Consider the following 15,676-nt stretch of genomic DNA (forward strand, 5'->3'; position numbering starts at 1 on the left):
GACAGGAATTTCTTTTATAATAAATTCTGTTTTTTCTTTCCCTTAATGAAGTGCGTCTTACCTCTTTTCAGTATGATTTTACAAATATTACTACAGAATTAAATGACAGTGTTAATGTGTAATTTGTGAAGTAAGTAATTGTGTATAGAAAGAAAAGTCAAGAATATCAGTGCCTGGGAAGGAGGAAAAGTAGTTTAACAGAAAACATTGATGCTGACAGTTTGGGTCATAGTTTTGATTACAAGATTGTATTTAATAAGTAGATTTTAATTGATTCCTTGCCCTCCCACCCCCCCATGTTTTTTGGTGTGGAAAGAGAGAGTGCTGATTAGTTTCTCATTTAGTTTTCTGTTACAGAGATTGCTTACTAGACTAAAGAACTAGCTGAGCAAGGCACAAGCAATTTTCTACTTCTGTGCCAATAACTGAGGTCAGTCTTTCAACTCCAGTCAAGGGATTGACCTCAACTAGCTACGCTGGAAAATAAACCTACAGAGCTTTTGATTGTGGCAGATTTGTCTGTACAGGTATCTGACAAGGTACATTTGCACCTTGTTTGCAGTGAAGCCTGCAGCTCAGAGTGTATACCTTCCTTATTTCCTGGTGGTTCTTACCAGACACGTCCAGTAGTTTCTTCTGAATCTGTGCGTAATTCTTTTGTAGCCTTGTTGGTTGGTTGTTCACAGCTGTTGTTTCCAGCAGTTCCCTAAAGCAGAAAAAATGCCAGACACCTTTTAGGGGGATGGGGAAACAACCGCTTGGTTTAGACTTGCTCGGTATTGATGCATTGCCACAAGGTTGTGTTGACTTGAATTGTCTTTTAGTTGCTTGGCCTAGGCAGAGCTCCTTAAAGGTAAGTATTGAAAAGGAACTTGCTCAAACTGCTGTATCAGTTTACTTTATGTAGAATAAATTAAATTGATACCTTCAGGATAACTACCTGAAGCAGCGTCTTGTAGTTGCACACTTTTTCATAGGCTTTGAACTAAGAGTTAATTAGGCACCTACATGGTTTTTGCTCTGCATCTTTGCTCTCAAAATGAAAATGAGCTTTTTTAAAAAAAAAAAAAAAAAAAAAAAAAAAAAGAAAAAGTGCAGTAATACCATTTCAACTCACCAATTATATGGCAACAACATTATGAAGTAGAAATCATGAAAATGTGCCTGAGAATACTTTCAGTATGCTTACTGTTGTTGGGATACATGGCTTGTCTAACAAATACATTTGGGAGCTCTGCCCCACTTAAATATGCCATTTGTTCCTTATGTTGTTCTTGACTATGTGGCAGGTGCTGTTGCCTGATGTGATCGTTAGCCCAAATATCTCCAGCCTGTAGTGATACAGCTGTATTTACTGAGCATTTTGTCAGCAACAGGATGCTGTTGCTCTGAGTGTCAATTTTAAGCTGCTTCACCTTTTGGGGCTTAAGTCCAGTTGGTATTACTGGTTATGAAACTTGATGCGAATGGTGAATCCAAGTGTGAAGGAAGTAAAACTTTTGCTGGTGAGTTAGTTTTTGGTTTTGTTGACACCCCCTCTTCCCAAATGGAAGGTGATAAATATTCTTTTGGCTATGAATTTGAAGTGTAAGTCTAAAAATATAAGTTATGATCAGTACATTTCTTGTGTTCACTGATGTTTTATACTTATAAAATGATGAGATCTGAAATAAGCTTAGAGGGACAGAGGAACAGAAGGTGATCTGAGGACCAGAATTATGTTTAACAGCTGCTGCAGGACTAACATTTTTTCCTGATGCATTTCTCTCTCACTGTAATCTGCAAAATAGCTGTACATCCTTTATTTCTGTAGGAGACTTTTCATTATCTGCAGAACATGTTGCTATTCAGCAAACTGTGCACAGTAAAGTAATTTACATATCTTTACAAATTCTTGAGTAGAAGGAGGAAAACTAGACAATGTCAATTTATATGCTAGTTTAATCATTTCTGAACAGGCAGAATGCTTAAAACTGAAATTTCCAAGCTGTTTTAGCAGAATGTTTGAACAACCAGCATCTAATGTCTATTGACAAAGGAATGATTTTTGACACATGAACTGTTTCTCTGTGGTAGTATATGGTGTCTGATCTGTGCGTAAAGCTATGCTTGTGTAGCAGTGATACAACATGTATTTTGTATAGATTTATTAATCTGACATTACTTTTTGTTCAGGTTGCATGTGAATATTATATTGTTTCCCTTACTGGTGAAATTTCTATTAGAAAAATCCATATAAAACCTAGAACCAGTGTTTCTATAAACCGTTCTCTTTGTTGTAAGCATCTGCTCCTTTCTTGTCCCTAGGGTGGTTAATGAGAACACCGTCTAAACTTCATAAACTTTATGCAAATTTTGCTAGATTTCTGCCCATTCTCTCCTGGCCAAACAAGTTCAAGGCTTCACAAAATTACTGTAAAATGTGCTTTATGTTAAAATAATCTCTATAAAACTTTTTGTGCATTGACTCGGCATAGTGCAACTTATGATGTAATGTTACATATAGTTAATTGATACTGAGATTTTAAAGGTTCTTGTGCATGGATGGGTATCTCCATAATAAGCACTGAAATACAAGTAGAAGATATTGCTGTCAGGCATCTCTTCTGTTCTTACTTCTCTTATTTCTTCTTTCTCCTCTTCTTGCTAATTCTAAATTTTGTTTCTTTAGTTTGTAACAAGAATTGGGAAGAGGGAGAGGATCTGAGAAGGACACAATTACTAAGGAACTACAAAGATTTCTATCCCAAGTCAAGCTGGTCCAAACCAACTACTTTACAGAACCTTACTTATTTTTATGCTTGTTCTTACTAAAAGTTGATGTCTCCTACTGACTTTACTATCTGACTGTATATTCCACAATATAAAAAGAGCAAATAGTGATTTTTGGTAAATTCAATGTAATTCAGTCTTGGGAGACAGTGGCTATGCTTTTCAGCTGTGTCATGAAATATTGCTCTGTTAATGCTTATTAAATTTTAATACGTTTGTTGAATCCCTGGTGCATCTGCTAAAGTGGAAAATGCACCGAACACCACCACAGATTGCCAGCAGGGATAAATTCCACCTTATTCATCATCAGAAGTCATTACTACTTTTAAGTAAAGTGTGAGCAACGTTTCCTGTAAGTGCACATCGCATTCTTATTCCTATGTCATCCAGCCACTGTTTTTCTGTGTTTGGAAGTGGCCAGGTGACCCTTTGTTCTTCTCACTTAAATTATGGAGTGTCCCTTGACGATGGCAGCTATCATGATCATTATTGACCCAAATATATTGAGTGCTTAAAAAAAAATTAAAAACCAACAAATAATAAATGCTCTTTTTGCCAATGTCATAAGTCCTTCAGTTCTGATCCCTTGGTCAGACTTTTCTAAAGCACACAGAAAATAATTCACTTAATTAAAATGAATAAATAAAAATGAAATTAAGAAAATGGAAGTGACACACCTGAATGGAAGAAATGAGACTTAATATTGTTCATTATGGATCCCTCATCCTTGCCAAATGTAATAATGTTGTTCCTTCTCTTTAAGCTGGACTTCATGCAAAGCAAGGACACTTTCAGTTGTTACCCTGAAGTGTTCACCCATCTACACAATTTTTGGCTTTGGTGTAAACCGCTAGTATTACATGTCCTACAGCAAGTACACTAAACGCTGTGTTTACGTGCATGCATGTGTATCTGTTTTGGAGGACAGACTGTTGAAACTTCCGACGCTGTGCCAGTCAGACTTTGGTACTGCTGCACTGCACTTTGCTGCTAGGGTTTGAAGTCAGAGTATCAGCCAGCCAGTAAACTCAAAGCTGGATTTGGTTGTCCATATACAAAAAGTCAATTTCCGTTAAATACTCATAAGCATTTTAAATAATAACTGATATTTGAACAAATCGAAGAAAGCCAGTGTTTATTAAATAAAAATACAGGCAAGGCTTTCCTTTCCTCTAAAATGGAAAAAAAAAAAGAGTGGAAAAAAAGACAAATAAAAGATCAAGGTGGCAACCATACCAACCAAGAGTGCCAGTCCTTCCACAAAGTACCTGCTTCTTTCTATAGGCATTCTTTAGGCATTCTTTGCTTCGCATATCTTGAGCTTTATGAATAGCCTCACACCCCTTTGCAGTATGCTGTTAACCAGCTGAAAAGGATTATATAGCTTAATTTGGTGCTATCAAATGAATACCAGTATAACAATCAGTTGTTACATTTGTTAGATTTATGTGCATTGTACAGTTCTAGTAAGAAAAACCACAATCTTGTATCAAAATAGACCTTGATGTCTATATTGTTTCAAACATACAAAATGTAATTCTTTGCATTGTTCAACCTTTTATTTTGACAGTAAATAATATAGCTAATATGAAGGGTGTTACTATGTTGTCAGGCTTCATACAAGAGGAATTTTTTTTAATGCTGAATAAATGGTAGCTGGACAGAATTTTTCACTACAGAATAAATAAATACTTTTTTAGGTGCATTAGGTGGAAGAAATATTTTTAACACCTTTCTGAAGTTTTGGGGATTGCACATTTTCCCTTTTAATATGTATAAAGGAAGAAAATTCTAAGTCCAAAACTAATTTTTGGCAGTGCTTTTTGGACATTATTCAGAAACAAATAATCATGTTTTAAATATTTTGGTACTACCTTGTGTGTATTTTGTGCATGTATATATACAAGTAGAGAATTTCTCATTGCAAGTCTTTCATTTTACATGGAAGAGCGATACAGTGATAAGAAAACCTGAATTACCATATGGAATGGTAATTTTCAGTTTCCTATCTTCCTTTTTCATAAAAGCAGCCTCCTTACTAATAAAAACACCTGCTTTCCCTTCCCCCGGTTTATCCTCAGTTGGGAATTTGACTTGCATTTTAATCCAGTGTTAAATATTGCATGGCTTCTCTACCTGTTGTTGTAGTTCTTAATTCTTGTCTCAGCTTTATTTAAAGGTGCAACAACAGCATAAATAAGTGGTCAGCAAATAAATTCCTGCAGAGCAGCTGTAGCAATTGTTTTTAACAGCTGGTGCAACTCTGACTAGGCCAAAGAGTTGAACTTGCTTATCCAACAAGTCATATTATAGCCATTGAGGACTGGGCAGACATTTCTGGAATATTTGTAAAACGCAAGATGATGCAGCTGGATTTCTGTTACATACCTGGAATGTTTTCTGAAATGCTTAATGAAGAAATGAAGACACATGCTTTAAAGATAGTTTAAAAAAAAAAGTGACAATGACAACAAGACCACATAGTATAGTAAAGAAAGGTAGGAGGCTTGTGGAGTAAAGCCTACTTATATAGGCCTCTGGTTTCAAATGATTATGTATACTTACAGGGATGTCAAAGTATGGATGGAATTATTTTTTTTAAATGTGCATGGTTAAGTATGTTTTAATGATACAATAGCGTCATTAGTATTAATATTATATAGTCTTCCCAATACGCAGTTTACTAGACAGTCTTTATGTTTCTTTCATAAACACTTAATGTTACCTTACAAAAAGTTAGCTTGTGCAAATGGTCGCTTGTAATTTCTCAAATGTTCTTTTGCTCTAGTACTGTTGTGACTGAGGGCAGATCCCACGCCTATAGCTGCACCGTACCTGCATGTTCCCTTCACTTTCTTTTGAGATGAAATTCTGTATTTGCTGAGATACCTAGGAAGCTTTTATCATTGTCGTCTCCTTGGGACCAGTATTGCATGCTAAGGCATCTACGGACAAAGAAAGGTGATCTAATAGCTCATTGTTGCTCAAAGATGGAGGTCTTGACTACCCTCCAGTTCCAAACACTTTTGCTATTTGTCTCATCGTGCATCTGGCTGCTTTGTGCGCTGTTTACATTTGCTAATCTACTGGAAAAATAACTCAGCAACAACAAAAATTGAGGATTTTCATGTATTCTGCTTACTGGAGTCATTTCAGAGCTCACAAACCTGACAAGTTCTATGGCCACTTTAGGGAAGAGTTTGGAATAAAATGGCTAGAGCAAGGAGGGGAGGTGCTACTCTTCTCCTTTTGCTACTGGAATCTCCATCTGACCTGTTTGTCTCATTTCAGGTCCAAAGAAGATCAGCTGTGGGATCAAACAGATCCATTGGTATCTCCTTCTTGCCCTTTCATGGCAAAAATTTTAAAGTAGCTTTTATGTATTAGGCAACACCAACCTTTCTCATCCCAGTAGTTATTAATGGCCGTGCCTCAATACAGTTCCAGAGCCAGAATTATAACAAGGAAGTGTCATCTGAGTGAGTCCAAGTTAAAATCTATATTCTTCTCCACTACGTTGCCAAAGAAAACAAAGCTTGTGCAGTTGAGACATCTGCCTGTCATTGTCTTTCTTCCTTTCCATCTCTTGACTAATTTTCACCCAATTTGGCAGAGAGAAAGATTAAGATTACACAAGCTTTCAAGGGAACTAGAGAGTAGGTGGGAAAGGGATTTATTAGTGCATCTGCTGAGGAAGAAGTCTGCGGGGTGACCATCACTTGGTTAGACTTCATTGAATCCTTGTGGAATTGGTTTTTCCTCTGACCATGTAAAAAGGTTCAGTTGACGTTTTTTCCTTACTTTACACCGTAGAAGCCATTTATTAGTCAAAACTCATAGTTAAGGCATAAGCCTCAAATAAAGCTTTGCTATGGCTGGGCTGTTCAGAGTGACTCTTCCATGTAGATTGCCTGACGTTTTGGGACTGTAAGGCCTTGGAGATGCCGTAGTGTAATTCAGGCACAATTCAAACTGGCATGACAATCTCATCTGGAGTCAGGCTTTGTTGGTTCTGTTGCTTGTGATATAACAGTACCACACTTGTTTTTTTCCCGAGTTACAGAGAAAGCAATCGGTTTGCATGTTTTACTAGTAGTTTTGCCCCTTTTGTATGCTGTTCAAGTGTACATTTATTAGGAAATTCCGATCTTGTGAGATCAAAATGATCCTCTCCATTGATTCTCCTCATACCCTCTTCAGGGGTCTGGGTCACTGTGTTTTCTTACACGTGCAGATTTTTCTGTTGGGTAAACCTGGATACAATAGAGACTATTTAGAGCAATAGTTTTTTCTGTGCGGCACTACTAATACAGTTGCAGTTAGTTTTGTACAGCAGTGCCTTTTTTCTATACAGCTTATTCATTTGCCTGTCCAAAGCAGCTAATATGCAATGTATTATTTAGGAGCTATTGGTATACTGATATTAGCAAGCCCTTGCATAAATAAACTTGGGACCACAGTTGCTCTATAAGAGTAGTTACTAGTGTAGTGTAGACTGTCTCGCTTGCTAACAAAATGGTTCTCCCTCTTTCTACACATGGGCAGGGACCAGCATGAATATCAAGGGAGCAATAAGGCTTCTGTATAATATAAATTATAGTGCATTCTTTATGCCACAGCTATGCAGAGCTTACTAAAAATGTTATTTAGGAAGTATATTATCAAATATATTCAAAGGATTATTATGCTGCTGCTATTATTTTGAGAAGGTGACTTTTAAAATGTTGCAGTGCTCTGTTTTATCCATTTGAGGGCAGCTGTTGACCGCCGATGTTAAGAACTGTGGAAAAACTGTCTGGGGTTCTGCTTTCTGCATTTAATCTTTCTATACTTGCAAATACTTTATTTAGGTCTCTCTAGGTCTTCTACTGTTCTGTCACCATACTAAAATGTCATGAGTTTGTTTATTTTCTCCCAGTAATGTTAATATGCAAAACAATTGTCAGCTCTAGGAGCAGATTCTGTAAAGTTTGAGTAAGCTGGTTTTCGGTTTTGGGATAAATTCTTAGATCCATGTCTTAAAACCATGGCCTTCCTGAGTTAAATATGCTGAATGAGCTAATTAATTTTGTAAAATTTGCTTTCTAGTAAACAGCTCCTAAAAAAACTCTGCTACAGGATCACTTTGAATTACTCTGAAGGTATAAAAATTATTGCTGTTACTACATGCATTCATTTTACAAAGGCATCTCTTCACTGGACTGGCCAAAAAGAAAGAGGAATCTTCTGGATTCTTAAGTTTAAGTTAATAGTCCATGACAATCTGAAATTAGTATTTTCAAATTCAATTTTTCAGGCACTTGTATGCATCTAAATAAAGTGATCTGACTTCAATTGTGATCTTCTGATTAAAATGACAGACGGGGACCTAAAAAGAGCATCACTGGAAATCAGCCTCACTTCATTTAGATACAGGATGTTAGGGAAATGTATTACAGAGCTTTAAAGTTCAAATTCTCATAGTTTCACATTTGTCAAGTTTATACGTGTTCTCACCCTGTATAATATAAAAACCCCCACACTTTTAAAGATAAAAGCAACAGAGTGCCTCTTTAAACTTTACATTTGGAGCTTAAATTAGAATTATATGCGTAATAAATACAAAAATAAGTGATATCTAGCATATGCGATATATTCCTGACACTTCTAAGATAGCCAACCCTCTCCATTTTTGTCTTGCTGTTACACCCTCTTACTGCTCAATTTAGACTGTGTTGTATTTTCAGGCTAAGGACTTTCACTTATTAAATGTTTATAGCTGTCCAGCATAGCTTGCAGCCTTTAAACGTTACTGTAAGACAATAATACCTACAGTCAGTAATGTGTAGCAAATCTGAGACTAAAAAGAAGTGATGATACATGGAAATAAAATTGGGCCAGCAAGTTCTCATCTGCTAGTGCAAGTGTTTTTTCTGGGAGACGATGATAGAAAAGGGAGGGGAAAGTAGGCAGAGATAAAAACTGAAGCTTTTCCTTATTACTTTGTTAAAGTGTGAAATCTAGCTTTGTTAGATTGGTTATATTGCTTTGGCTTTGTCCACTTAGAAAGGGGATGGCACTGAATGTGAACATGATACTTCTTTTCAGATACAAGTGTGTCCCTGTGAAATTATTCTAGAATAGTTTGGAAGATCCTGAGGAAAAACTAATGCACTCGTGCAACTTTTATCTCAGACAACAAAGGAAGAAGGGCTGGCAATTAGAGTTTTGCCTTTTCAGAGGTGTGAGGAGAACCTGTGACTGAGGACTTGTGCTGTGAGCGGTGCTTGGAGAATGCCATATTTCAGTCTTGTCTGCTCCCCAATTGTGTGTAAATGTGTAAAAGAGCGAAGTTATGTTCCTGCTTTGAACTTTTGTTAGGAGCTAATATTAAAAAAAAGAAAAGAAAAAAAGGAGAGACTAAGTGTGTAAAGTAGTAAGATACGAGGTTCTAATATCAACTAATAACAGCTGATACTAAAATCGTGACCTGCCACACTGTCAAATTTTCCTTTCAGCAATTGCACGATGAAATAATCTTTAAAAACTGAGTTTTTAAGCAGTTTCTCTTAGTGCACGCACATAGAGACATTTCTGTATGAAATTAAATTAGAGTATTTATTAAACTAGTATCTGAGGTTTGCTTTGTATGAAATACTGTATCTGATCTTGTCGTGTTGCATGCTTACTATTCAAATCTCAAATTATATTAATATAAATACATTTTATTAAACTTCCAACTTTGTTGGAATGATTGAGACGGTGACCGGTATATCAAAAATGGAAAACTTTGACCTGTTCCTTATTTTTGAACAATAAATCAGTAGGGGTACGTAAGTTGATCTCTTTGGGGTTTTGGCTCTGTTCTTCACTTCAGTTATTCAGAGCAGAAACAAAAGGCTACTCTTTCTCCCTCTTTGAAGTACTTCAGGGAAGTTTTCTTATTTGAGTGGAAAAGTGTCTTGGGCTGTCAGTTTCAAAGTCTTCCGGCCAAGTGAAAGCCTACTTATGAAGTAATTCATAATGAAGCTATAAACTGTGATCTGATGGTGTGTCGCTGTTGAGTACAGGCTAATGGTAAACTATATCGTAAGCTACAGGATGAAGCACAAAGAAGGAAATGTAAAGAAGAAAATGTATTCCTAAATGTGATTTGGAATGGCGTTTGAATGGAATGATAGAAAAGAAAAAAATAATAAATATTAGTGCATGAAAATACTGTGCTACCCAGCATTCTGTAACAGCATTTCCATGTGCAACATCTGTAAAGAAATAAGATTTTTTTGTTTGTCTGAGAAAGATACTTTGTTATAAGTGGAGGATACTCTAAGTGTAATGTATATATACTCAATGAAACATTAGGGATTTTTCTATATGCGTTTTGTTTTTGTAAAAACCATTCAACAAACAAATGTTTGGTCAGGGGAGGCCCTCTATATGCCAGTGAGGCATGCTCACAGCTTGGCTTTTTGAAGGGGAAACAAAGGGCTAAGTGGAGATGCTAATACCAGGCGTATTTTAATGCTGTCTTTTGTCAAGTTACAGTGTTGTGCTTCGAGCATTAAAGCATTACTACACTCTCTTTTGCCCTTATATAATTATACAGTTAATTATCTTTGCTGGTTTGTGCATAAAGGGACTTGTAAGATTTCTTAATGGTCATTTATTCACTGTGTTTTGGACTGTACCGACTCAGTTCATACAAGGGCTTTGATGGTTTTCTATGTCTTTTATCAGCAATTTCATAAGACATTTTCCGAGGCTTTTCTCTTTCTACTTAGTTTTGCTCAAAAACGTTTTCAGAGTTTTAATATATTTTTTAAGAAACATGTCCAAGTATAGGGATCGGAAAGGGATTGTGGGAACCTAGAGGCATTGTAGAAAAGCTAATTTAATCAAGAAATTATTTAAAATGGAAGTAGACTAATTGCAGATAATCTGAGTAATAGACTTTGCTGTTCTAGCTTTGTTCAGTGGACTAAGAACTTTTTTCCTGAAAAATGGCCCTCAGTCAGGTTTGTTGCTTAAGGGCGGGCAGACCTTCCCCCCATCCTTTGGGCGACACTGTTCTTGGAGGAAGGGACCTTCTCCTTTCCATCAGTGTGATGGATAGGCCTGAGCAAACTGGTACTCAAACCAGTGATGACCAGAAAAGATTATATTCCAGTACCATTGCATCTCTAGAGTCAAAGCCCCGCAGATGCTGCTCCCCCCACAGCAGCAGGGAAGGCGGGGGGCTGTGCAGGCTGAAGTACCTGTGCATAGGCAAGGACGGCCAGGAAGAAGGAGCTGAAAATCACAATGTAGGTGAAAATAAAATTATAGCCTCCACTTTCATTAAAAGAACAAGTTGCGAGCCAATACCTTCATTTTAGGGGATTCATATTTTTTTTTCCCCAGTATCTTTTTTTTTTTTTCACTTTTGTTTCCTTTTTTAACTTCTGGACTTAGCAATACATTATGTTTGTGGAGACGGTGGTTGAGAATCAGCAAAGTCCAGGTCAGTTTTTTAGTTACTAGCTGTCAAATTTTATTGAAGGTCCAGAAGGAGTCTTCCCAGTGAGTGGTGGAGTTTATCCTGTAGTAACACTGCTACTGTCTGAAGGTTGCAGTCTCCTTGGTTTCTCCTTCTGAAAGCACAATGCTGACTTATTTAAAAAAAAAAAAAAATTCTTTCCTTTAAAGCATAAGTGTAAGTGGCTGTGGCTATTAAAACTCCTGGCAGTTGTGAATTTCTTCTTCTTTTTCAGTCTGGGGATCCCTTTTTGGAGAAGGGCTCTCCTGACATTGCAGGGGAGGTCCACCAGCTGTTTGACTGGCAGGAGCAGTCTGCCTGCCCCTTGGTAGTTTAATTCCTGTCTATACTAGGATAGCTTGCACTTCACTGAGCAGCAGACAGGTCAGGACACTTGGCAGGAGAAGGTTGAGAGACAAAGGCAGCAGGCTGTGGGGAGCTGAATCACCATCCTGAAACTTTTTTAAAAAAAAAAAAAAAAAAAAAGAAATCATGCAACTTTAGAAGCAAAGTTTTTCACAATGTTCTTGCATTATTAGTAGACTTGACAAAGTAAGAACGATAAAATGTCCAAACCTGGGAAAACGGCCATCAACCATGGCTTGGTTCCTGTTGATCTTAAAAGTGCCAAAGAACCTCTACCACACCAAACCGTGATGAAGATATTTAGCATCAGCATCATTGCACAGGGGCTGCCCTTCTGCCGTAGGCGGGTAAGTGTCTTGAAAACCTGAATTTTGATCACTTGGCTTGCAGCTCTGTGCTTTGTCATGGTGCATTCATTCCATGAGGAAATACTTATATCTGTATTATCTGTTCACTCAGGGTGCCACAGAGGAGCCCTCAGGCCATTTATTTCAATAACTCTTGTGCTTTAATTTAATTAAAATCCGTGCATATTGTCTTGGCTATTACTCATTTAAAGGGACATGCCAGAGATTCTTTTATAGTTGTAAACCATGTAAATGAAAACAAATGCTATACAAAATAGGTGCATTCATAAATGTGTATTTTGCTGTTATTCACTCTTTTAGGTGATGTAGATAGTTTGGAGTAATAAAATCCATTGAATGCAGTTCTGAATCATATTGGCACATGCAACTTGCTGGATACTAAAGTAGAGAATTTAGAGATGTTAAACTAATTAATATTTTAACATTTTTAGTAAGGATTCTTAAAATATAATTCTAATACTTTTGTAACTCAGTAATGGAGATAACATTTTTGCTGTTACAGAAAATAAAAATAGCATGTTACTATGTAGAGGTTGCGATATAGTTTATATATAGACAATCCTAGCCTGACAAACTATCACGGGTCTTATGCTACAGCTTCAGGAACTATATGAATAAAGAGGTTCGTAAAGCACATTTATGAGTAGGGGGGGAAAAAAAGTCTTTTAAGTTTTGTTCTCTCTGTAATATACAATTTTCAATAAAAAGCGAATATTTTCAAATCAACTTACATCATGATTTCATTACCCAGTTTGCATACTGCTGAGCTCCTATTTAAAGTAAAATTAATTTTTCTTTATTATGCTTTGGTACATTTTTTTCAGTAAAATTATAAATAAATTTGCTCTTCATAATGAATTTTCCCAACATTACTTTAAGTTTTCTATTGGTACTGAATAAATACTATTTCCATTTATTGATACAAGTTTTAAAATCTAGCTCAGCTTTTGTAAATGTGCTGGCTTTCCTTGAATGTCAACATAGTCCTTTTTAGTAAAGTTAGTGAAATAGCAGATGAAATTTAAATTTGACAAGATCACCCTTGAAAGCTTGATTACTAGGTTGCTTTGAATGTCTGAGTGTTTCTTATATGTACAAGGTATACGGCATGTGTTGAAAGCTAACAACATGCTATCAACCTGCAGCAATGCAAAAACTAGCGTGTATATATATATGTGACTGTTTAATATTGGATCGTGCATTTCAAAAAAGTATTTTTTTTTTTAAAATTAGATGTTACACCTAAGTGTTTAAACATTGAATAGGAACGTTTCATAAGATGGAAAGGGATAAAGTAACCCTCTATTTTTAAATAGATATGCTTTCAAATTTTTTCTGTGATTTGAGAACTGGTTGCTTGAAAATAAGCGTTTGGAATATGTCTGGATAGTTTTAGTTCCGTTGTCTTGGATTAATAATAATATAGAGCATAGAAGACAAGTTTAGTAGATATATTTCACAAGTATTTTTGTGGCTATATTAATACGTTATACTCTTGGAACTTTAATGCTGATGATTTATGTGTGTATTTTGTGTAATGAGAAGTGCGGTCACACATTAACTTATCATGAATATGAAAAAAAATAATTTCTAAAGCAGTTCTCTGAAGGTTCTGCATGGTTCCAAAACGACCGCAGTCTCTCTCAGTTGTCCTGTCCTACACCATGTTCAAGCAGTCAGTTTAATGACTCAGAGGTTTAGGTCTAGGAGGGTTTAAAAAGCTATTCAGCATCGACTTTTCTTTTATCGTTAGGGCTAAGGTGGAAATCAAGAAATGCTGTAAATGTATGTTTTACCAGCTAAGATATCATCAATCTATTTAAGTTTATCTTGTCTTCTGAAGCTAATAATTCTCAGTATGATGGCAGCTGATAGTGGAAAAGATGAGAGCTCCGCCTTTAGTGTCATGGCTTGCAGCACTCAAAGCCTGTGTGTAACTCATAACGATTACCATATTGGGTTCCTTCCATGCTAACACGCATAGGTTGCATACAACATCTGCATTTTCATTTCTGCATATTAAAAAAAAAAAAACAACAAACCAACAACCACCTAATTTTGCATATCACCAGCTGAGAGAATCAATACTTCTGTTATGTAGATTTATCGTTTTAGTAAACATAGTAAGAACCAAAAAAGTATTTTTATGTCAAATATGAGTACTGACACAAAGTTTTCAATAATACGCAACTCGCAGATTTTTTTTAAATTCTGCTTTTCATTTAACAAGTAATGCTTTGAATTATTTAGCATTTAATGTTCAGACCTAAACTTGATGTGCTTTAGAACATGAGCTACAGTTTGCTTCTAGCTTACTGAGTTGGTAATATGTCAATACCAACTTTTCTCAGGCAAGTATATGATTGGGGCATTCAAACACTGACCTGACTTAAAGATTATCGACCTTCTCCTTGTTTGAACTCATTTCTTCCTCTCCTTAATTGTACATTAAACCAAGCAAAACATCTTTAAAATGTGTACTATGATCCTTGTGAGTAAAAATACTTCCGTTATGAGAGCTGACAATTCATAGCTTCTGCATCCTCTGCATTAGTTATATTGGGCTTCTATCAAGAAGTGCACTATAAATGGTCACAGGACTTAACAGTTTGCCCTTACGCATTTTGTCAGTTTGCTCATGTAGTTAAAACACTTGTCTGCAATATTACTAATCTGAATCCAGTTAAAAATGGTATTACTTAGCATTTTTTATGTAGTGCTTGAGAATAACTTTAGTGCATAGCTCTAAAAGTACTGTACTTACACAATAAACGTATGTATTTCCTCAAAGCTGTCACTGAAACATTGATGAAGTATTGTCAAACGTAGACGTAGCCGTGGTCCTCTTTAGCCATTAACACATCCTTTTGTAGGCACTGAAGTAGATTTTGCAGTATAATGTGAAGAAGCAATGAATACCTCTCAACTAGTACACACTTCAGGTATCAGATATCATTTAGCTCTTCCGTGCGATGTAACTGCAGCTGATCATTGACCATACTTACGAGATAGTCACGTACGTCACATATGTTCCAAAATCAAGTGCTGTATTTTGCTTGCCGTGGTAAATACTTTCTGTTGACAAAAAATTGGTCTCTTAATTAACTATGTGATTTTCCCCTTAGACTGTTCTTAAAACACTAACAGTAGAAGTGTTTTTCCTTCTGAACCATTACAGTTCTTGACTATCTCAAAAGCTCTACTTTAAAAATAGATTTCTTCCCTCTTTAGTCTTCCATGTTTTTTCTGAAAATTCCAGTACTTGTTGCCTTGCAGGTTGCTGTATAACAATTTCATCACATGGAATATATGTTTTTAAGAAGTGCTAATAAGCTGGAGAATTTGTGAAAGTGACTTGTTCACTGGCACCATTCCTTCATTTCAAGTGGCTTAAAGTAGCACTGAATTGTTATAAAGCAGGGGTTTCAGTGTGCAACCTGTGCTATTCCAAGCTAGAAAAGTCAAGGTTACAAGGGTATCTATTTGCAGTGCCCATACTCTCAGAAACACCAAAGATTCTGTTATACCATACAGTTTTATGAGAATAGTTTCACTGTATGTGTGTGTTTCACCCTTAAAATGTATCTGACCAGATTTTGGCAGTTCATCAACTTAGTTCATCAATGAAATGCTTCCTGTGTTTTTTGTATACAAGAGCATCCACTGGTCGTAAGAG

General features: G+C 36.2%; 1 protein-coding gene across 6 annotated transcripts in view; it reads left to right on the forward strand.

Annotated features, from left to right (window-relative positions):
• Window positions 1–15,676, forward strand: part of FBXW7 (F-box and WD repeat domain containing 7) — a 183,090-nt gene that overhangs the window by 88,271 nt on the left and 79,143 nt on the right. The window contains exon 3 of one of the 6 annotated variants that reach the window (XM_054202202.1): window positions 6,064–9,649. The exons of 3 other annotated variants lie outside the window; for them this stretch is intronic. In XM_054202202.1, coding sequence (XP_054058177.1) covers window positions 6,064–6,159 — 96 coding nt within the window. In that variant the 3' untranslated portion in view covers window positions 6,160–9,649. 2 more of the 6 variants (XM_054202205.1, XM_054202200.1) reach the window with 2 other exon arrangements.

Source organism: Rissa tridactyla, chromosome 5 (assembly GCF_028500815.1).
Source record: "Rissa tridactyla isolate bRisTri1 chromosome 5, bRisTri1.patW.cur.20221130, whole genome shotgun sequence".
Classification (NCBI taxonomy): Eukaryota; Metazoa; Chordata; class Aves; order Charadriiformes; family Laridae; genus Rissa; species Rissa tridactyla.